This window comes from Melanerpes formicivorus, unplaced genomic scaffold, assembly GCF_026170545.1.
Source record: "Melanerpes formicivorus ecotype bairdi unplaced genomic scaffold, bMelFor1.0.p_v2 SCAF_12, whole genome shotgun sequence".
In the NCBI taxonomy this organism is placed as follows: domain Eukaryota; kingdom Metazoa; phylum Chordata; class Aves; order Piciformes; family Picidae; genus Melanerpes; species Melanerpes formicivorus.
The window spans coordinates 11,462,392-11,485,863 of record NW_027142364.1 but is presented as its reverse complement, the minus strand read 5'-3'; the positions used below and the strand labels follow the sequence as shown (position 1 = coordinate 11,485,863).

The window sequence follows — 23,472 nt, the reverse complement described above, 5'->3', positions numbered from 1 at the left end:
TTTGTAGTGTGGCTGTATTTCATGCCTTTTTGTGTTGTTTTTTCCTTTCTTTTTTTTTCCCCCCCTTGGTGAGCTGCTGATGTGAGGGCTTTGATCAAACGTCACATGTAAGAGGATCTGAGAAACAAAGGCTATGGTTGTTTGCAATAGAACTACTGAAGGCCTGCTGGGAAAATTATTAATGTAGACTTTCCTGCTTAGGAAACAAAATCCTCCCTAATATTTTTTCTTTACCTTTCCCCCTCCTCCCCCCAATTGCCAAACATTAATTCTTTAATTTGTTAGTATGGAAAATTTTAATGCGTGTTCAGGCACAGCACAGAAAATTGATAGGCATAGTGTGACCTTTGGAACCAGGGCAAAGATTCTAGTGCAGGGGGGACTCCCACTTCTGTGGCAAGCCTGTAGAGCAGTTTAACTTGCCCTTCATCTTTTCCTCTCTACTCCAGCAAAATTGAATTTCTACTATAGAGAGGCTGTTTTATTCACAAATGGGACTTAATTTTTTTTCCCCCCACCAGAAGTATTTTCTTACAATCCATATTTTGTACTGTATAAATTGTCTGGTGTCCAGACACAAGTTGTCTAATCTGATTCATCTGAATTAATTGAGAAGCTAACAAGATTGCACAGCAGCTGAAATAGCTACAGTATGTGATTTCCAGGAGTGTGTTAAATATGGAATTAAACTCTCTTCATTCCTTTTGAATTTACAGACTGGCCCATACTCATGCTAGTTGATTGTAGAAGCCTTGTGAGTGGATAAAACCTCAAAGATCACAAGTCCAACCATTGTCTAACTGCACCAAATCTGGTGCTAAACCATGTCCATCAGCACCACAGAATCTGAGAGAATCTTATAAAGGAATATAAATACCTAATAAGTGGAGGTCATGAGGATAAGCCTGGGCTCTTTTCAGTGGTGGCTGGTGATAAGATAGGGAAACAGGCACAAACTGGAACACAGGCGGTTTCACTTGAACTTAGGGAAACGCTTTTTTACCTTTGAGTCTGCAGGAGCACTGGACCAGACTGCCCAGAGATGTTATCCAGTCTCCTTCTTTGGAAACTTTCCAAACACTTAGACATGATCCTGTGCAGCTTGCTCTAGGGGAAGCTGTGGTAACAGTGGGGTTGGACTTGATGTCCAGAGGTCCCTTCTGACCTCTATCAGTCTGTGATTCTGCAGTTTCCTTTTGTTGTGTCACTTGTTACTAAGGAGAAAATACTGACCCCAACCTTGCTAAAACCTCCTTTCAGGGTGTTATAGAGAGTGAGGGTGTCTCTATTCAGCCATCTTTCCTCCAGACTGAATAACCCCAGTTCCCTCAGCTACTCCTCTGAAGACCTGTTCTCTAGACCGCTCACCAGCTTCACTGCCCTTCTCTGGACCTGCTCCAGCGCCTCAGTGTCTTTCTTGTGGGATAATGGTCAAAAGAGTGGGAAAAAAAAAAAAAATTACTCAAATATCACTCCAAAATTTTTTTTTAGTATGTCTTTGAGACTTACTGTTAAGATGGAAATTTCTGTGGAGAGAAAATGTGAAGCTAGAAATAGGCAGCAGAATTTCTGCTCTCTGGTACTTACTTTGCTTACAAGTGAGTCACTTTGTGATGTTCTGGTACATCAAAATACTGCCCTAATGAGAAGGTAGCACTTCTTTGGAAACACTGTCCTAAGGCCATGTGTTTTATTCTTCTATAGAGTGAGCTATAGAATTGCACACCTAGGCAAAGTTCTTTGAATTCTTTCAAGAACACCATGTGCAAAGGTTTTTCTTTGTATCCTATTCTTACAGACGTGTAGCAGGTAGCAGAAAGAGAAAAGCAAGTCAGGACTCTTAACAGATTCTCTGAGTTTTTTACTTCCTCAGGGGAAACAGTGTTGCTATCCATCACCACTTGCCTGTTAACTCTCTCCAGTGAGTGTCGCAGGAAACATGGACAGACAGCATGGAGAACAGAAGTGATTTGCCATTCTGTTAATGACTCCTCCTCATAAACATCTTGCTGTGGGGCTAGGTCCCAGAATCTCAGTCTTGTTCTTCACAGTTAGTCTCCCTTCGAGTCGATGTTGCACAGCTGTAGGGTTTTTTTGGCAGGATACCACTAGGCTCTATCTGAAGTTTCCTGTAAACACCATTGCTGGCTTTGTGACAGACTTGAACAGAGGTGCCCTTTTACTGCTCCTTCTCTTCAGGAAGTCCAGTCAATTAGTCCAAGGCAAAATCATACATTGCTTTTTAGTTTTTTCATCCTAAAAACGTTGCCAAATACTGACTCTGTGACCTAAGCAATTTCAGCTGAAATGAGCGTTCTCAATGCTACAAAGAGTTTGCAAAGATAATGTGCTAGGACTTTGGAAGTTATGAACTTAGATATAAGCTGTAGGAGTATTCCTTTATACAGCTTGTTGTTGCCTGTCCCTTGCATAGCTTGGTTTTTTTCCTTATCTTTAACCTGTGACCAGATAGTATATGTAATGCCAGGTCTGCTTTGAAAGTACTTTTCTGTCTTTGAATATTGCTTGGTATGGTGTCCTAGTACAAAAAAAAAAGTGTAGGAGAAGGTCCTGATGTTGTTGTAGATTACATTTTCTCTCTTTAATTCTACTGATGTGTGGTATTGGGACAGTCATCTGATACATCACATTGAAGTGCTGCTGTTCTTAGGAAAGTTTCAGTATCACAGGTGATACTATCCTCAGATGAATGTAATATTGATCCCTTCTGATTGAGTAGTTTCTTAGATTTCTAATGCTGTAGAACTTAAAATCAGAGGAGGGGCAGGATCCCACTGGTGTCTGATATTAACGAAGAACATGTGATGTTTTGTCACCACTGTAGAGATGTATTTCAAACTCCACATTAGCAAATGGGGATGCCATTTTCTGCAAGTTCAGAATACAGAGCTTGACTTTGATAGTTTAATTCTTGGGAGCAAAACCAGCTCAAAACAGGACTTTTATAGTTTAGTTTTTGGGGGCAAACCAATTTGTCTTAAGCACTAAAAATAATTTGTGTATGCCTGTAGCTTGACTATTTCTGCAGGGAGACTAAGAACATATGGATATTCAGTGGCAAAGTAGACTTCACAGTATACTTCAGGTAACTTTCCTTCCCAAAAATGTATTTTGGAAGAGCAAAACAGCCTGTGAGCTGACAGTTTGCTAGTGTTAAAGAACAGTCTCCAAAATCCTAACTTACTGACAATTGAAAGGCATTACATCTATTTTCCCTTAATTTATAGAGTCTAAAATAAATACTGCTGAATGAGTGTCAGGTAGTAGCTGTGAATTTTGAAAAGAGTAGATAAATTTCTGAGAATAATACTTTTCTAGTCTAAAAATAGTGAATGAGTAATTTTCTTTCTCAGTCTTCTCTCCTGTGCATGTTTTACTTTCAGCTGACTTGGCTCTATTTTTCACCTGCATGAAGCCCACCTAGGGAGCAATCCTGAGAGAGAGGCTTCCCTGCACTTCCTGTTGCATTCTTCTATGTGACTTTTTTCAGACATCAAAAATGAAGAAGGAGGAAAAAAAAACCCACACAACCACTAACCAGTGTCCCTCATAGATTTTCTGTATAGCTTGTTGCCTTTGTTCATCTTCTGAGAGACATGGGAAAACAATGTGGTTTTTCTGCCTAAACATAAGGAAAAGCTTCATTATTTTGGGGGTGCTGAAGCATTGGAACAAGGCTGCCCAGAGAAGTTGTGGAATTCCCTTATCTGGAGAGACTTAAAACCTGTCTGGATGAGTTCCTGAATAACCTGCTCTAGGCAAACCTGTTTTAGCAGAGGGTTGGACTACATGACCTCCAGAGGTTCCTTCCATCCCTTACCATTCTTAGATTCTGCAGTGTGATGGATCTTCATTTGCAAAGATTTATCCATTCTAGATAATATGTCAACATTGCACCTACCAAATGAAAGGAGTTGAATGTCTCAGCAGTTCAGATTTATTCAGAGCCAGTATTGCCAGCAACTTCCAAAATACACTGTGTTCCCAAAGCCCAGCAAGTACAGAAGTGATCTTTAGCCAGATGTTCCTTCCCTTCAATGAAGTAAATGGGGTCTGTCATAGCTTAGATTGCCTGTTGGTACTGGTGGTGTATTGTAGTTGATGCACTTCAGCTCTTTGTGTAGAAGCAACTTGAGGGAGGTATTCTAATTACCTTTCTGAGGGCCTCTAGTCACTTGTAGTCATCAGGGTGTAAGAACTCTTGTATCTTAAATGTTGGGGTGTTTCCTGCCTCACCTGTCTGATGGGTCAGGGGGCCTACTATTTTGGTAATTCTTGTAGAAATGTGTTCCTGTGGCAGTGGTAAAAGGATTTGATGTCAATCTGGAGCATGGGAAATAGGAAACTTCATGGATTTAGTATTGTGGCTTGAATTCCCCTTTCACTCTTCCAGCGTAGTCCCTCTTTAAAACAATATACTGTGGAGAATGATGATGTGGTGGTTGTTCTTTTTTTTGTTGTGGTGGTTGTTTTTTTTTCCCCTCCAGTGTTTTGAGATCTTGGAGAAGGGATATTTGTTTTTCTCCAAGGTATGTGCCAAGTCCAAAGATTGTTTCCTGTTTCCAGAGCACACTATCTCTACGTAGGAAGAATTTCGGAACTCTGAACAGAGGGCTGATGTGCTGTAGAATTTCAAGTGCTTGTTCTTCAGATTTTCTTCAGTTTCTTCACTGACTGAAAATCTGCATGATACAAAGAAAGGGGAATGCAATCTCCTATCCTTCCTAAACTAAATTCTTGAAAACATCCCTTTCTACCCCAGGAATCTTAGTGCATACTCATGCTTGCGTTTTCCTAAGCAAGCAGGCATAAAATCTTAACCAAGTATCATCCTAAGACTGAAAGAAGCAAAATTAAGTATACATGTCTCTAGTACTTGAGTTTCATTGTTGGCTTTTTTTAAAAGATAACTACACAATTTCAGATTAACCCTGGTTAGTAGCATCAGCAAAGAAGTGGTGTCACAGTGATTCCTGTGAGAACTCTGGTGCTACACAGCTAAACATAGTTAAAGAAATAGAAAACCCAGAAGTCCTGAAGCTAGCACTCTCGTTTATTTTGGTGGTGAAGTATCATTGTCAGGATGAATCAACAGTGAAAGCAGCATGCATGCATGTCTTAGCCTGAGTTACTGGTGTATAATGTGGGTTCTTTATAAAAAGTATTTACATCATCCTTTTGTGGTATGTTCACGAAGTGTTGCTCTTTAAGTACTTGAGGATTTTATGGTTTAGTTTTATTATAACACAGATTAGAAACTAAAAGACTATCTTACCTCTTAAACCTCTGTTGCAGACTCATACTTGAGTTTGACTAGATTTCCTTCTGACTGAATATGCTGTCCCTGGCTCTCTAGAAGATGGACTCACAAGCTAATGTTAACATTATGTGTTTCTTTTTTGATCCTACTTTGAATTTTCAGTCTCTAAAAACATTGCAAGAACACTGTGCATCTATTGGATCAAATACGTAGATCTCATTCTTTTTATTGCAGAAGCAGCAAGTATGTTTGCTCTGTATAAAATGTGAGATGTTTACAGTTTCCTGTATTCCTATTTTTCTTTAGTGTGTTTCTTGCCATCTTTTTCTGTCTTTCCTAGCCATGTAATAATTTACTGTATGCTTTGCTTTCTTCTGGGTGTGGGTTTGTGTTTGGGGTTGTTTGGGTTTTTTTTGGTGTGATGGGGATTTTTGTTTGTTTGTGGGTTGTTTTGTTTTTTTGTAAGTGTGTGTAGTTTTTATTTTGCTTTTCTCGGTCTTTCTACCCCAAGGTATTTAGGTACATGGAAGATTTTCCTTACCCTCTCCATTTTTTTCCTTCATTAACTTTCATTCCTGTCCTAGGTTCCTGTCACCAATTCTGGTGCTTTTTTGACTCTCAGGAAGGAAGATTTCAACATTTTTGTTTCTAGGTACCTAAAGACAGGGATGCATGTTAACTGGCATGTGCTTTCTTTGCAGTGAGACCAAACTTTGAGGAAGGTGGGACAGCAACAACGGGGAGGAAGCATGAGTTTATACGCTCTGAGAGTGAGAACTGGCGCATCTTCAGGGAGGAACAGAATGGGGAAGATGATGATGGAGGTTGGCGACTGGCTGGGTCACGGAGGGATGGTGAGAGGTGGCGCCCGCACAGTCCAGGTGAGAGGAGATCTAGGCAAAAATTCAGCTGTGGTTGTAAGGAAAAGGCAGTGGGTGAATCGGGGCATGGGGGAAGCAGAGGAAAAGGGAGGTGACAAAATTTGGGACACAAGTAGCTAAAGTTCCTGTGGTTTCAGTCCTTAAATACTGTTTTGGCATACATGAGGCTCTTCATCACAAAATAGAATTGATTAGAATTAACCAGGTTGGAAAACACCTTTGAGATCATTGAGTCCAACCTGTCATCCAACTCTAATCAACTAAACCATGGCACCAAGCACCCCATCCAGTCTATTCCTGAACACCTCCAGTGATGGTGACTCCACCACCTCCCTGGGTAGCCCATTCCAATGGCCAATCACTCCTGTGAAGAACTTCTTCCTAACATCCAGCCTAAATCTCCCCTGGTGCAGCTTGAGACTGTGTCCTCTTGTTCTGGTGCTGGTTGCCTGGGAGAAGAGACCAACCCTCACGAAATAACTGCTTACAAGTTAGGCTTTAGCAGGTATCCTAAAAAGGCTATTCTAGGAATTCTGTAGATCTGCAGAGGAGCTGTTAGCATTGAGACAGACTGAGCCACCAGCTGTGTTGAACTAGTCTCTCAGCTTTGGTTAGAGCTGTATTTAAATTCTCCTGTTAGCAGTAGCCACAGGACCATCGAAACTCTTTTAATCACGTTCTTGCTTTAAACAATTAACTCAAATTGGCATGGCTTAAACTGCTTCTTAGTACTTATTCTATTGTTAGGTAATAGTACTAATCACGTGTTGTGCTAAAAATAGAAATATCTTCTGAGTACTGTTGTCATTTGTTTAGCTGGACCTTGCTTTGACTTGGCTCTGCGTACTCCCTACTAGATTGTATGCTGCTAGTGTGTGTGTGTTTGTTTGTTTTTCTGATGGAGTGAGAATAGTTTAGAAGAACACAGCAGTTGTCAGGCTTGAGTTTACCACCTTCTGTTAAGCAAATAATAGTTTGACTCCCACAGACCCCTGTTTTTCCAGCTTTTGAATTCGTCTTGTTCTTTCAGCTATGTTTACTGCAGGATGGCTGACCTAAATCTGCTCATTTTATGCACAACCCCCTTGTGCATAATCTTGCTCTGAAATTGAGCAAAATAAAAATTAGGTTCATATACAGTATCTGCAAAAAAAAAAAGCCTGGTTGATTCTGTGATTCTGTAAACTTAATGCTGCTTCTGATGCTGTCTTTCAAGTAGATTGTATAGTCTGTCTTACTGCTTGTTCCCAGAGGTGCTTCTGTTCTTTTAAAATGGAACAGCATTTTAACATGTTATTTTAAGATTGAACAGCATGTGTGACTTGCACGTAAAGAACCTCTTAGAAACCTACACATCCTGGGACTGCACTAATTTAGAAACCTGGGTCTTTTGGGCAGAGATTCATGGGACATAATGCAGATGTCCAGTTGAAGAGGATGCATGAAGTGGTTCTTGAGCTCTCTGGAGTATTAACTCCATTAGTACATCCTCAGTGATTCTGTTTGCTTACATCTTATTTGAGAAGCTACTGATGAACAGGAGGTTGACATAATGGCCCTAAGATCATAGAAACTCATTTAAAGCAGGCAGAAAAGATGAGGCAAGTGCAGTCTTACCTCACATCTTTTTTAAATGACATGAAGGTTGCTTAAGAACATCAGTAGGACAGTTTTGTTATTTCACAGAATGACAATGTTAGGGTTTGGAAGGGACCTCAAAAGATCATCCAGTCCAACTCCCCTGCCAGAGCAGGATCACCTATGCCAGATCACACAGGAATGTGTTCAGGCAGGTTTTGAGTATCTTCAGAGAGGAAGACTCCACAACCCCTTTGGGCAGCTTGTTCCAATGTTCTGTCAGCCTCACAGTGAAAAATCTTTTCCTCATGCTTATATGGCATTTCCTATGCCTCAGCTTTCACTCATTGCACCTTATCCTGTCATTGGGCATCCCCAAGAAAAGCATAATGTCATAAATAAAAGCATAGATTCCATGTCATAAATAAAAGCATAGATTAGGTTACACAGTGGAATTACTTGCAAATAAGCACATATGGTATAGTGAATGCCCTGTTGAAGTCTCACCTTTTGTGGTTGTTTCTTTTTAGTGTATAAAGTCCATAGTATTTCTAGGAGGAGTTTGTTTTACATTTCCTGTATTTGTGACATGAAGGTGGATTTTTTGTGAGTAGTGTGGAAACGCTGCTCATTCATAGGAAGCCAAGTGAACAGTTTTTCCTCTTTACTGTGACCAAAAAAAGGGTAGCTGTTTGATAAACAGACTGCACTGATTGCACAAATTCTAAGATTTAAAAAACAACAACAACAAAAAAAATTCTTTCTCCAGAAGATACACAGCCCTCTTAAAAGCACTGAAAAAGTTAACATGCTTTCAATTTTGCTTTGCATTTTTCTGGTAAAGATAACTCCTCTTGGGTGTAAAGTTAATTTACGATCCTTTTACTCCCACTTTGCTTTCTGTAGGAGCAAGTTCTTTACAGTTTAAATAGCAATACTGCAGTCAGAGATTTTTAAGGTTGGCTGAGTGAAGATGTCTTCTGAATAGATTAGAAAGAAAAGTGTTAAAAGTGTTTGGAGAATTTTGCCTCGTGTTATTTATCATTCCAAGTTTTGGCATTCCCTGGCAAAATACACTTCCAAAGACTTAAACAGCTCTTTTCAAAGGTGTTTTTTGTAGTCCTCAGTCCCTTTTCCACATATATGCTCAAAACTCTTTTCTGAGGGCAGGAGGGGAAAAAAGCATGAGTGGTTTGTTCAGGACCAAGAGTGCCAATGGCATCCTGGCCTGCATCAGGAACAGTGTGGCCAGCAGGAGCAGGGAGGTCATTCTGCCCCTGTACACTGCACTGGTTAGGCCACACCTCGAGTACTGTGTCCAGTTCTGGGCCCCTCAGTTTAGGAAGGATGTTGACTTGCTGGAACGAGTCCAGAGAAGGGCAATGAAGTTGGTGAGGGGTTTGGAACACAGGCCATATGAGGAAAGACTGAGGGAGCTGGGATTGCTCAGCCTGGAGAAGAGGAGACTCAGGGGCGACCTTATCACTCTCTACAACTACCTGAAGGGAGGTTGTAGACGGGCGGATGATGGTCTCTTCTCCCAGGCAGCCAGTACCAGAACAAGAGGACACAGTCTCAGGCTGCACCACGGGAGGTTTAGGTTGGATGTTAGGAAGAAGCTCTATACAGAGAGAGTGATTGGCCATTGGAATGGGCTGCCTGAGGAGGTGGTGGAGTTGCCGTCATTGGAGGTTTTCAGGAGACTTGACAGGGTGCTTGGTGCCATGGGTTAGTTGTTTGGGTGGGTTGGATTGGTTGATGGGTTGGACACGATGATCTTGAAGGTCTCTTCCAACCTGGTTTGGTTTATTCTAAATAAAGATTTATTCTAAAACATTGTATGTATAAAGAAACCAAAAAAGGTTTTGAGTTAATGATGGCTGATAAATTGAGCAAGTCTCTAGTGTTGCTTGTCTTGTGTGGGTGCTCCAGCATGTTTTAGATGTAGTCCAGCTTTCTTAGCCTGACACAGTTTTTTGATGCTCACAATAGAGTTTACAATCTGGGGATGGACATGGGTCAGTATTTCGAAGTCTCCTACTAAATGATGAGATGTGTCTTTTCTTTCCTTTGTCCTTTAAGATGCCCCTTCATAGGTGGACTGTACCCTGTAAGGGTTTTCTGAGTTATATCACTGTCATCTCTTCATTCACCCTTTTGTCTTTCCAAGTAAGCTACTACCCCCCTAGGACTGTCTTGTAAAGTTGCTTTCCCCCCACCTTAGACGGCCCTCGTTCTGCAGGCTGGCGGGAACACATGGAGCGGCGGCGGAGGTTTGAGTTTGATTTCCGGGAACGAGATGACGAACGGGGCTATCGACGAGTACGGTGTGGGAGTGGCAGCATGGATGATGACAGGGACAGTCTCCCTGAGTGGTGTTTAGAAGATGCAGAAGAAGAAATGGGAACATTTGACTCATCTGGAGCTTTTCTTTCTTTAAAGGTGAGAAGCTGTCTTGGGCCCTTTGCTCTCTTTGAGAAAATGTCTTCTTGTTTCATGTGGGTTATGGATGATTATGTTGACTTTATAGAAGGTGCAGAAGGAGCCAATCCCTGAGGAACAGGAGATGGACTTCCGACCTGTGGAGGAAGGGGAAGAAAGATCTGACTCTGAAGGGAGCCACAATGAAGAAGCCAAAGAGCATGAAAAGGCCACCAAGAAAGAAGGGGAGAAAACAGATAGAGTAGCGACAGGTAAGGGAGAATTCTTGTGTGTCTATTCTATTTGCAGTGTAGAGTTTGTTTCTACAGTTACATTGAGCCACTCAATGTTACAGAAGCAGTGGAAGAAGCAGTGCGAACATCTTCACCAGCTGCCAGGTCAGATACGCCACCGAAATCCCAGCCTCCAGACCCACTGCAGACAAGCCTTTTTGAAAGGAAGGAAGAGTCTGTGACAGAGAGAACAGAAAAAGCAGAAGATAAAGAGAGTCGATCGGAGAATACACCGCCAGCCAAGATGTCCAACCGAGGGGAAGGTAATACATTTGATAAATTCCTAAAGTTTCCATTACTTGGGATTAGTCTTGGTCTCTTCTAAGAGATTATGGTGATGAAGTGCTGGGATTCACCAGATGGTCTATAAATGCAGGATTTGTCGAATACACCATCTTAAATGCAGTGCACTAGTACTTCACATTGCAGTACAGCCTAGAGAAACATCAGGTAGTTGTGGATGTGTTTTGTTGTGGTAGAGCAGATCAGTCTGGACTAAGATGGTTTTCCCTTGAAGTCAGGTTGGGTACTTGTGCTGTAAGCAGTGCCAGTGTGCAGTGATCTGAAAAGGCTTGCTTTGGTGCTAATTTTGAGCTGCTGGATGTATGCTGCAATAACTTCTTAAAAGTAATTTTCATTTATGTTAAAGGAAATTAATTCCTTTTAACATTTTTCTTTTAGATTTGGCTTCTGTTGCTCAACCTTTACCACAGATTCCTGCAGACACAGCTTCTCCTGCTCATCTTTCTCCACCTGTTTCCACTTCAAATCCTGCTTTGCGGACAGTTCAGACACCTGTCACAGCTGCTCCAGGCATGGGCAACATTCCCACTGACCCAGATGATGAAGAGGGCCTCAAACACTTAGAGCAGGTAAAATTTCTCAAATTCCTTTGTTGTTGACAGTTGTGAGACTGGAGGAATGCATAATGCAGAGAATTTGAAGCCCATAAAAACAGCAATGTAACTGATACTTGACACTCCACAATGTGTACTGAAACCTCCTTGTCTGTCTGTCTGTCTTTTTGGTTTTTGGAGAATAATTCAAGTTTATATATTGTTTTTCTGAACAAGAGTACTATACCCAATGTTAAAGAGTTGAGATCCTAGCACTAATGAGTACTGTCAAGTAGTCTTTCCATTTGTGTTGAGAAACTGTAAAAGAATATGCCCAGTAGGTTTATGAAAAACAGAAGGTACATAAAGGCGGCCAACAGCATCCTGCCCTATATCAGCAGTAGTGTGTCCAGCCGGACCAGGGAAGGGATTGTCACCTTTTGCTCAAGCACTGGTGAAGCCACACCTTGAGTACTGCGTTCAGTTTTGGAGCCCTCACTACAAGAAAGACATTGAGGTGCTGGAGCATGTCTAGAGAAGGGCAATGAAGTTGGTGAAGGGTCTGGAGAACAGGTCTGCTGAGGAGCAGCTGAGGGATTTGGCATTGTTTAGTCTGGAGAAAAGGAGGCTGAGGTGAAACTTTCTCACTCTCCACAACTCCCTGAAAGAAAGTTGTAGTAAGGTGAGTGTTAGTCTCTTCTCCCTGCAGTAACAAGTGGTAGATTGGTAGGAAATGTCCTCAAATTGCACCAGGGGAAGTTTAGGTTGCACACGAGCAGAAACTTCTTCACTGAGAGGGTTAAACACTGGAACAGGCTCTGAGGGAGGTGGTTGAATCCCCATCCTTTGAGGTGTTTAAAAGAGGCAAAGATGTGCAGAGAGACATCATTTAGCATTAGCATTGCTAGAGTTTAGATAGTGGTTGGACTCAAATGTGAAGGTCATTTCCAACTGAAATGATTCTGTGATCCTGTGATTCCCTGATGTAGGAAGTGCGGACTGTGTTCATGGAAGTTCAGTGACTGCTGGGATGCAGAACTTTTCACACTAGTGTTTTAGTTTTCACCATGATACCATGTGAACACTTGGCAAGTTACTTTAAAGCTTTGCTTAAGCAGGTGAACTGTGCTTATTCAGGATTCTGACAAGGTGGTAGCCTGAGCTCAGGGATTGTGGTAGTTACACCAGGTCCTGAGTTCACTGTAATTTCTGGTAGAGTGGGTATAGAATGGAATTTACCAGGTTGGAAAAGACCTTTAAGATCGACTCCAACCTATCACGCAATGCTATCTAATCAGCTAAACCATAGCACCAAGTGCCCCATCCAGTCTCTTAAACACCTCCAGTGATGATGACTCTACCACCTCCCTGAGCAGCCAATTCCTATGGCAAATCACTCTCTGTGTAGAATTTCTTCCTAACATCCAGCCTAAACCTGCCCTGGAGCAGTTTGAGACTGTGTCCTCTTGTTCTTGTGCTGGTTGCCTGGGAGAAGAGACCAACCCTCACCTGGCCACAACCTCCCTTCAGGTAGTTGTAGACAGCAATAAGATCTCCTCTGAGCCTCCTTTTCTCCAGGCTAAGCAACCACAGCTCCCTCAGCCTCTCCTCATAGGGCTTGTGCTCCAAACCCCTCACCAGCTTTGTTGCCCTTCTCTAGACACGTTCCAGCAAGTCAACATCTTTCCGAAACTGAGTGGCCCAGAACTGGTACTCAAGGTGTGGCCTAACCAGTGCTGAGTACAGAGCAGAATGACTTCCCTGCTCCTGCTGGCCACACTATTCCTGATACAGGCCAGGATGCCTTTGGCCTTCTTGGCCACCTGGGCACACTGCTGTGTGTAACATGCTCATTTTCAAATCGGTAAGCACACATCTGACTCTTGTATTCCTTGCTGGTTTTGATGTCTCCTGCAGCAAGCAGAGAAAATGGTGGCATACCTGCAGGACAGCGCCCTTGATGATGAAAGACTAGCGGCAAAAATTCAAGAGCACAGAGCAAAGGGTTCATCTATGCCATTGTTCCACGAAGCCATGCAGAAGTGGTACTACAAAGATCCTCAAGGAGAAATTCAGGGTAGGTCTGTGCCCTTTACGCTTCCTCTTTTGTTTCACTGAACTGTTAGTTCTTCACAAGATTACCACCAACAGATACTTGATGCTTGTTTTCACAAAAACAGCACAGGGAATTTACCACTCCAGAATTAGATTTTGAAAATAGGTTGTCTTCTCATCACTGCCTCCATCAGCTCAGCATGCCTGCTGTCCAGAATTACACCTTTTTGTGGCTGAGGTTTGCCATCACTTCATGTGTAGGTTAAACTAAAAGCTAGTTTTCACGCCAGTACTCAGATTTCTAAATAGTGGTAAAACCCAAGAATGTGACCATTCAATAGCTTGATGAAGAATCCATGAGAAGCCCTGAAGTCAGTTTTCAAGTCTCAGCCCAAAGACACAAAGTATTCAGAGAGAGGTTTAGAATCTAGAGCAAAGAGAAAGCAAGTTTTCCCAAGCCAGTGCCTGCTCACGATCACAGTTTAAATTGTATTTGCAGCCAGTGCATTATTAGTTGATATGACACCAACTTTTCATGCTTGCTTTTTTCATTTCAATTGCAGAAAATCTGAGATTTAAGTTGAAGTAGGCATTTTGTGTAGATATTTGCATCTTTGCTTTCAGAGGGTACTTTTCTTTTGGTGGTCTCAAAGCTCTCTTTTAGTAGCTACTTAATCCCTTTTTGGGGAGGCAGCATCAGGAATGCCTGTTACTAAGTACTGGGTTATTTGTAACAAGCACTGTCCTATTTGTTTCCAGCATACTCAACTTGGCCTTACTCCCCCTTCCCCCATGTGTATTGGTTTATATTATTTCAGGTCCTTTCAGTAATCAGGAAATGGCAGAGTGGTTCCAGGCTGGGTACTTCACTATGTCACTGTTGGTTAAGAGGGCCTGTGATGAGACGTTTCAGCCACTTGGAGACATCATGAAAATGTGGGGCAGGGTTCCCTTTACTCCAGGTCCAGCACCACTTCCACATCTGGTAAGTATGTGACAGTTACAGCATTCACATAGTCCTGTAACAAATGGAATTGAATTACGTACACATCAGCTGCTGTCTTGGAACTGCAGGTGCTCTGAGCTCCAAAGCTGAACTCTGTTTTTAAGAGCAGAAAAGACTCAGCTTTATTAAGTGTTTGCTTTGCCATGTCTGTGGGTGGAATGCTTGGTCCAGTGTATTTCAGTTAGGATACCAGAGGCTTTGTAAACGTTGGTCTCTGTTTAGGTGTTTTTCCATCTTTGTCTTTTCAGTTCAGAGTACAACATTTACATTGCTTGCATTTGCAACATACTGCTGCTATTACATACACTATAAAAATGGAACTTTTTATTCTTAAATTTTATTCTTAGGGTGAGCTGGACCAAGAGCGGCTGACCAGACAACAGGAGTTGGCCCTGATCCAAATGCAGCACCTCCAGTATCAGCATCTTTTAATACAGTAAGACTGCCAGTCCCAGAGATCTTCAAGTGGCTGTGTTCTGCTCAGCGTTTTTAATCATCTGAGTTCAGCTTCTAGTCATTGTTTCCTTGGGCAGTGGGGCTGGGCATGCATCTACTCCAACAGCAATAAGTTGCTTCCACAATCACAATAGTCTACAGGATTAGGACAGTGTGGCTACGTCAGGCACACTTTTCAGCATCCTTTTTGGTGTCCTGCATAACTACTTTAGTGAGACCTGCTATATGGAGGTAGCTGTTACATTCCAAGTGAATCCCAGATATGCTTGTAATGCAGTTTGGATGTTTTGGAGTCAGGGGAATGCTACACATCCTTTGAACTGGAGATGGAGAAGGCAGGATTTGCTTTGATCTGTTTGCTTAGCATTTTGAAGGTCAGTGGAAGGTAATGCTGGAGAAAGCAGTTTGTCATCTGTTTTGCCATAGTTGTCAGTTGTTCAGTTCTGGCCAGTTCTTGAAACCTGTTTTGTCAGAACTTGGAGAAAAGAAAGCAGTCAGACTACTCGTTCATGTGTCCTGAAAGCATGAGCTGTGGTGATGATTTTTGAATTCTGATTGTCAGCTTATGATTTGATAAGGCAAGAGCCTGCCCCTGTACCAGAGGATGCCTTCCCATCCTCATGGAGAAGAGACTGATCTGTGTAGATGTGCAGTCATCAAAGCCAGGCTAATTTAAGCAATCTGTATGCAGTTTGTAGAAACAAGGAAGCGGTATTGCACAGCTTACAGAAGAATGTCGTTCAGCTCATGTGGGCCAAGGTATTGTGTTCTTGTATTTTGGCTCTTTGCAAGGCCCCATTCTGTGATTTGCTCTAGCATTTAGCACATACATTATGTAGGTCACTGGGCATTAGTCCCAGAGAATGAATCTGTGTGCAACTTCTGCAGCTTGGGCATGATAAAAGCAAGTGAACAAATACCAGTGATTATCTGCTTCTCTTTTGAAGACAACAATATGCACAGGTGCTGGCTCAGCAACAAAAGGCAGCCCTCTCATCCCAGCAGCAGCAGCAGCTTGCTATTCTCTTGCAACAGTTCCAGGCCCTGAAGATGAGGTGAGTTAGCCCAGACTTGAACTTAACAGCGTTGTTCCTGTGCTCAAACTTGTATATAACAATTATAGTCTTGTCAGTGGCCCATCCTATTCAGCTTTGCTTGTAATTGATTATTACATATTTTAAAGATTGTGTGAATATGAAACAGTTCCAGGATGTTGGCAGCTACTTTATGTATGTGGTCTCTACCTCAGAGGATGTTTATGAAAATCGGGAGTAAAAATCTTATAGCTGAAATTGAATCTTTTTGACAGACCTGTTGTGCTGGTAACAGAATGGCTTTGCCCATTGAGTTCTGCAGTGCCAGCCTATAAGCAGCAAATGCAAACCTGTAGCAGTAGCTGTCTTAGCCCTTGGCAGCAGGGATGAGTTGAGGAAAAGCTCTGTAAGCAACTGGTGTTGTCCACGTCGTATTTCTGTTTTAAATAGAGGTGTGGAAGGACAGGAGTATGTTACAAATTACTGATTCTCATGTGTGTTCGGAGGACTTCTCTCCCTGGAAGTGGCATGTTGACTCTTCCTGTTGGTGTTACAGAATATCTGAACAGAACATGATGCCACCTGTTACAAGGTCTGTGTCAGTGCCGGACACTGGCTCAATATGGGAACTTCAGTCAGCTTCACAGCCTACAGGTAAGATGCTTAGCATGTGTCAGATCTGCTGAGACAAGTTCAGAGGAACTGATTATTATTTCGTAGAATTGTTTCATTCTGATGAGAGGATTTTGAGTAACTGGTTCTTGTGTAAGATTTTTGTAGGAAAATGAGCCTTGCTTCAGTAATGGACAAACCTTGTTCTGCAGGAAGATAGAGGTTTTTAGATACTGACTAAAGCTAATGTGTTATCATGATTTTAGTACATAAAACTCTGTAACAGCGTACACAAGATTATCCCCTTTCAGTTGTGGTTGGTTTTTTTTGTTGATGTGCTTATTTGTGCTTGTCGATGTTTGTTTGTTCTCTTCACTATCTAGTCTGGGAAGGAAGCAGTGTCTGGGATCTCCCCATTGATACTGCAGCTCAGGGACCAGCTCTAGAACAACTTCAGCAGCTCGAGAAGGCCAAAGCTGCAAAGGTCAGAAACTGTTTTATACTGTAAGAAGTTGGGATTGCTCTTCTGGAATGCAACTGTGTTACTTGAGCCAATGGAAGATTATTAGCTCTGTATGACTTTGATTAGATGTTCATGGAAAAACATCATAAAGAGAACAGGGGTTATAGAAACCAGTTATGAAATCTTTGTGGACTGCTGTTCAGAAAGCATTGCTGTGGAGGTACTAGTGACCTCTAACATAGTGTTTATGGGTTTTATACTTCTGATTAAAAATTCCTCACTAGCCACCTTTTTGTAGAGTGAACTGTCATCCCAAACCTGAGTAGTAGCAGGTGGTCATTCTTATACTACTTGCATCTTTTCACCTGAATCCTGAGTCCTGTTGGGGTTGTTTCACTCTTACTCAACTATTAAACTGGTTTTGTGGGTTTGAACCTGTAAGATTCTATGCATTTCCTGAAACTGATTATCTTACGATGACTGCAAAGCAACTCGCTGTTAGCTTCTAAAGTCAGAGGTTATTTTAAGGAGCCAGTGTAGAAAGATTAGAGAATTGTTGTTGGTTGCAGAATAGAAATTGTCAGTAATTGTTTCAGGAATCTGACCTGAGTAGGCAGCCAGCTGATAGGTAAAATTGCAATCAAGGGAGAGCATCTGTCAGAGGCTTCATCTGTTACCTTGTTCCTATAATCTCAGCAGAGTTGCCCTAAGAAATGGTGTAGGAATACCTTACCTGCATCTGAGTATAGTTTTGTGTGAATTGTAGCTAGAGCAAGAGAGGAGAGAAGTGGAAATGAGGGCCAAACGAGAGGAAGAGGAGAGGAAAAGGCAGGAGGAGCTTCGGAGGCAACAAGAAGAGCTACTTAGGAGGCAGCAGGAAGATGAGAGGAAACGACGGGAAGAAGAAGAACTGGCCCGCAGGAAGCAAGTGAGTTTCCTCAATGTAGTTCATCTCTAATTAATTTTAATACTTTATAAAACTCACTTTAAGAATCCTGTGGGGTCGAATTAATCTTTAGTAGATGTATATGAAGACAGCTCTTTTTTTAATGTGAGTATATGAAATTACTCTTCTTCTGTTCTTAAAGAGCCCAAATTGCAGTCCAAGAAATGGACTTTGGAGTTCATTTCCAGATAGGTTCCTGTTTGTGAGCTGAGAGGCTTTATTCCATGTAGAATATTCACTCCTAACTCCCTAGTGTAAATACTAGCCTTTAGTTAGTTGCCCAGGTGTTGTACATTTAATCTTGATTCACCATTTGTCTAGTGTCTTGATAAGGGTGTATTCTGGAGTAGGCAGGAGCTTGAGCAGCTGTTTCAAATGGCTAAACTGGGCTATAGTGGAAAAGAGTGATGTAACATTCAGTTTATTTTTCTGGGATTGGTTGGTTTGGTTTTTGAACTTAGTACATTTTTCTGACGACATTCTCTGGGTTATGTCAGAGTCTGTCAGCTTTATTTTCTTGAGTTGGTATTTGGGAAAGGAAAGGATGCAGTTTGGACAAGCAGATTTATGTAAATGAATTGCACGATCTCTGCTGCAGTAGAATGTACAGAGCAGTTGCACTGTGTTCTTGCAAGAATATCGGTTGGAGACATTATTAGCTTGACATTGCTAGCATTTACTTCAGAATTCTGTATGGAAGACAGATGAACTAGTGTTCCTTAAGATAAAGACAGTGAAAGTTAACATTTTTCCACTCTGCATATGAAGGATAGCAGTGGTTTAATTGTTAAGCTTATTTGCATGTTTCATGGTTTAAGGATCAGACACTTGCAAGGAAGCCTCTAGAATCTTTACTTTTAAGTTTGTCATAGACCTCAGTTCACTCAGTGTTCGGGGTTTGTCACTGAAGATTTATTTCAGTAGATTGCAGTATGATGTGTAGCTAACCTTCATGGTATCTTTAAAGAATGAAATCTGTAAATGAATGGCTCCTTGCTTTAATGTATCTACTTTATGTATAGCAGGTCATTAATGGTGTACAGTGGAAAAAAAAAATCCTTTGCTTGAGTTCAAGGTTTACTGTAGCATTAAAGCAATCATAATCTCAAAAGTTTAAATTTTGAGTTTACTTTAGATCTGTTTTAATAACAACTAATTTTTCAGCTGATCACTTGGTAACTCAATATGTGTCATCCATGGTGGCTTCAAATACACATGGGTTATTTCTTTTGAGACGGAGTTTTCTACTATGTATAACTACTTCAAAATGTCCATTACATTCCAAAGTTTTCTGTACAGAGAACAATCTGATTCTCCCTTTCTGAGATGTCATGGGAAATAATTATTTACAGGGAGGAAGCATAATGGGATTGAAAAGGTGTAACAGCAGGTGTCTTAGTTTATTGCCAATTGATTAATTGCCACAATGCTTAATTCTGAGCAGTAATGTCTTGAAAAGGTAACAAAAGAGTTTAAGCACTTCTCTGGAAAGAGAAAATAGTATTGTATTCTGTATTAAAAGAAACCAAACAAACACAACTGGTCTGATATTTGAATCTGACTTCTGTACTGGAAGGCATTGTAGAATCAGGGATGAACTGATTTATTAGCATGGATTTATACGGAGGAGATGATGCTTAACAAATTTGATTAACTTCTTTTGAGGAGATGACAGTGAGAGCTGAGAGGGGTGAAGCAGTAGACTTAATCTGCCTGGACTTCAGGAAGGCTTTTGATGTAATACTGCATAAAAGACTAGTATATAAGGTTAGTAAATATGCTGTTGATGGTGAATTCTAAATAAAAAAAAAAAAATTAAAAAAAATAATAGAAATTCAATTCTGTAGGATGAAATGTCGTACCAAATGTTGAATCCAGTTCTGTTCATAGTTGTCATCAATTACTTGCACTGTAGAACTGCAAACAGTCATGCCAAGCTTGTGTAGTTCCTGTATATCTTTTTTGTTCATGGTCTGGTATCTGCTGTTTTATAATGATTGATGCCTTTCAGGATCAAAATTTGAGGTTTAATGACTGGCTAATAATTTTTTCTGAATTATATCATTAGTGCTCCCTTTCAAGTACCTGGCTCAAAGACGAGAACTACCAAACAAAGATTCATATTCCCTAGTAACAAAGACAAGCAGAATTCTAGGTGTTACTAACTGCAAAAAAATGTTATAATACTTCATTTAAGAATTCAGTCTGGTGAAATGGGGATTTCTACTTAAGGATTTTCTGCAATATTACAGATACTTTAAAGGATCTGAAATAAGTTGTCTCCACAGCAAGATGTGTACTTGAAGACAATTATTAGAAGAGATACTAAAGAGTATTGGGATTCTCTTGGAGCAGGAAGCCATGAATATGGGAGCTGTAAGAGCCGAAGGGATAAGTCTGTTTCCCATATGAGTCAGTGGCAGAAAGCTGGAGAGCTTTGAATGGTTTTGGTCATATGCTCAAACAAAAACATTGAATAAAAAGATACAGAAGTAAATTCTAAGACAACGTTTTCTATAGCTGTGAAGAGTATGAAAAAATAATTACTTCAGCCACATGGCTCTCAGCCTTTCACAGTCTCGCAGCTTTTTTTCCCACTCGTGTTGGTACAACACCATTCACCTTTACTTCTCAAGGGAAGAGATGTCTTTATTTTTTAATTGCTGTCATCCAGCAGTCTTTCTCTCTCCTGGCATGCCTGAGCTAGAAGGAGATTCCTACAGCTTTATTAATGGCAATTTTAGCCTCATTTTCCCAAAGGAAAAGTAGGGCAGAGAAGTCAGTGAACTACTGTTGTGTAGGACAGGGTCACTTTGTCCTTCTCTTTCAGGTATTACATGGTATGTCAATGACTAGTGCCAAGCATCCCCCAGTCTGGCTGGCAGTTAGGCATCCTGAACTGAAATCCTGGTGTGTGGTCTGTAATCAAACAAAACAGGCTGGCACACTTCCAGCCTTTGAAGCAGACTTCTCAGTAGAAGAAACAAGAAGCAGAAATTTTTCAGTACTTGTACTGGGGACACTTGGTTACTGTGACTTGACTACATGTGTACAATTAATAGAGTTACAGGCCCAAGTTACAAAAATGGTCTAGGTGGTGTGTATTGTACTTGAAGGTTTTGAGAATATGACAAATCAGGGACTTGATTAATGAGAAAATGATTCACAATCTATTGGTTTATGTCCAACTAGTGGAACAAAAACTTACTGCACTTACATTTAGCACTAAACCACTGAACTGATATACAGGAATACAAATTACTACTTGGCTTGCAGCCAGCAGCTCTTCAGTTCCATAAAATTGCTTATATTGTGTCTACTGACAGTTAAATTGTAAACACCTGAGGTTAACCTCTGTCAGAGAGAAGCATGGTGCAGTTGGTCAGTGAACTGTATAGCAATTTATGCTGTGTGTATGGAGCTTTGGTATCAGAATTATTAAAAGGTTATTAGATTTCAGAATTAATTTCTGTGATTTACCAGAGCTCAAAATTTATATCCATGCTGCACAAGTAGTCCTATGAATAATGTATTCCTTATTTAAAAAAAACAAACAAAAAAACCCCAACAAAAGCTTGTAAGGATTTGATTGCACAATACTAACTGCTCAAAAGGCCAAAGCATTTATGAACGCTTATAAATGTTCTTGTCTAAAAAGTAGGATCTTGAGGTTGAAGTGGTAGGATACATCAGAAAGTGGAGAGAAGAATAGAAAGACTGGAAAGCAGGATGGCTTTAACACAGTAACTAGACATCAGATATCAGAAAAGGCAGCAAAACCCAAAGCTGTTGTATGCAAGGGACAGTCAGAAGTGGAGGTGAAGTTGCACAGATGAACTCCTGTTTAACAACATACAGGAAGCCAGCTGAAGGCTGGTTATGCCCCATTCCTCCAAAAAACAAGTAGCAGAATGGAAAAATAACCTGTTGACCTTCAGAGCTGTAGGAAAGGGTACTGATGTTTTGGCTTTGATTAAGCAAATAACTTTGCTACTTGGAAAGCAAAATATAATTTATTGGAAGTTGTTTAGGGATAGCCCCAAATCAAAGTTCTCAAGAGACCTTTTGTAGCCCATAATGTTTAAGCAGTTCAGGAACAGCTCAGTCAAGGTTATTGCACAAAGAGGTCCACATCTCTGAGACTTGAAAAGGTTGCCGAGGCCTTAAGTGCACTGGGCTTCTTCAACTTATTTCTGGTGTCTGGAGATGTGGTTTGAATGTTGCAGTGCACTTCAGGAGTCAGTGTTTTGAAACTCCTCTAAGTAGGAAAAGCTTCCAAATTGTAGCTGACACCCCACTGCCACCCCAAAAAAAGGGAATTAATGATACCCACACATTAAAATACACATACAGTTAGTACATATTGGAAAGAGGAGTCTCGCCCTTTGTTTCATTCTTAGCACCATTCCTTTTAAAACCAAAACCACAATGTTTCTGTTTTCGTTAATTATGTACAAGATGTATGCTGCATCAAAGCACTCATTAACACAAGGGTATGTAGTGTCCAGTGTAGTTGTTTTGGTAGTGCTTAGCTTGCAGCTAGGGAGCTTTTCTTGAGGACACTTACCTGGCCAGACCATGTTGTAGTCTGTGTTCTGATGAAGTTCATCAATACAATGGCATTTATAGATTGGCGTTCTGTTTCCAACTCCAGGAGGAAGCCCTGAGGCGACAACGAGAGCAGGAAATTGCACTAAGGAGGCAGCGGGAGGAAGAGGAGCGGCAACAACAGGAGGAAGCACTTAGAAGATTGGAAGAGAGAAGAAGAGAAGAGGAGGAAAGACGGCAGAGAGAGGAGTTAATTCGTAAACAGGTGAAAAATGGCAAAAAGGACCTATTATATTTAATTACAGAATCTGTTCAAACAGTCAGACTTTGACACTTACATCTGTACCTGAGAGGCCATCAGTTTTGGTGGAAGAAAGCAAAGGTTTGGGGACAGTAGTACCGATACTATAACAGCTGTTGAAGTTACAGCTTTTTTCTTCCTTTTTCTTGTCATACTATTAAGTTTTTAATCTTGCTCAGCTTTAGCAGTCCATATTGGGCAAATTGAGCTTCCTGCCCCCTAATTGATACTGTCACAGCCCCTCAGTCAAACGGAATTTAAAGCATGATTGGCTTCATGTGAACTTCCAGGTCTGTTTCACAACTGCCTATTACTATTTTAAAATGATTTTTCAGGGTCATCCCTTGCAAGCCATTCATCACCATTTCTAGCCCACCACAGAGTCATCTCTTTTCTTAGCAGAAGCATCTTTCCCCTTGAAACTCTAGTGTTGAGTAACAACAGTAAGCATCACCATCTGTGTCAAAACCTCTTGCCCTTTTGTTTCTGTCAAGTTTTATTGCACTCTGTAGCAGTGCTTGACTGCAAGTACTATAAGCAGATTGAACTCAAACTGAAAGGTGCATGACTCCTACAAAGAAATGGGATGAGATTAGCTAGCCTGAGCTAAGGTGATGTTATGCTCTTCTGAGGTCCTTGGTGGAGGGCTGGGGATTTTCAGGGCATACAGACTATTTTATGGGACTTTTTTGCTCAAGAACATAAAGGAACAATCTAAACAGCACCGATGCGCAGGTGCAAAGGCTTCTCTCTGTTCTGTT

General features: G+C 41.1%; 1 protein-coding gene across 13 annotated transcripts in view; it reads left to right on the top strand.

Moving 5' to 3' along the window:
• GIGYF2 (GRB10 interacting GYF protein 2) overlaps positions 1-23,472 on the top strand; it is a 77,764-nt gene that overhangs the window by 42,799 nt on the left and 11,493 nt on the right. For 6 of the 13 annotated variants that reach the window (XR_010988186.1, XR_010988185.1, XM_068145345.1 and 3 more), the window contains 14 exons: positions 5,983-6,162; positions 9,965-10,182; positions 10,271-10,433; positions 10,517-10,717; positions 11,136-11,326; positions 13,208-13,367; positions 14,164-14,330; positions 14,699-14,787; positions 15,755-15,862; positions 16,398-16,495; positions 16,837-16,937; positions 17,683-17,844; positions 19,528-19,629; positions 22,517-22,675. Coding sequence is in view for 11 of the 13 variants with exons in the window: in XM_068145345.1 (XP_068001446.1) it covers positions 5,983-6,162; positions 9,965-10,182; positions 10,271-10,433; positions 10,517-10,717; positions 11,136-11,326; positions 13,208-13,367; positions 14,164-14,330; positions 14,699-14,787; positions 15,755-15,862; positions 16,398-16,495; positions 16,837-16,937; positions 17,683-17,844; positions 19,528-19,629; positions 22,517-22,675 (2,099 nt within the window). In the remaining 2 variants the exon portion in view is untranslated. The remainder of the gene's footprint in view (positions 1-5,982; positions 6,163-9,964; positions 10,183-10,270; positions 10,434-10,516; positions 10,718-11,135; positions 11,327-13,207; positions 13,368-14,163; positions 14,331-14,698; positions 14,788-15,754; positions 15,863-16,397; positions 16,496-16,836; positions 16,938-17,682; positions 17,845-19,527; positions 19,630-22,516; positions 22,676-23,472) is intronic. The other 7 variants (XM_068145341.1, XM_068145340.1, XM_068145339.1 and 4 more) reach the window with 7 other exon arrangements.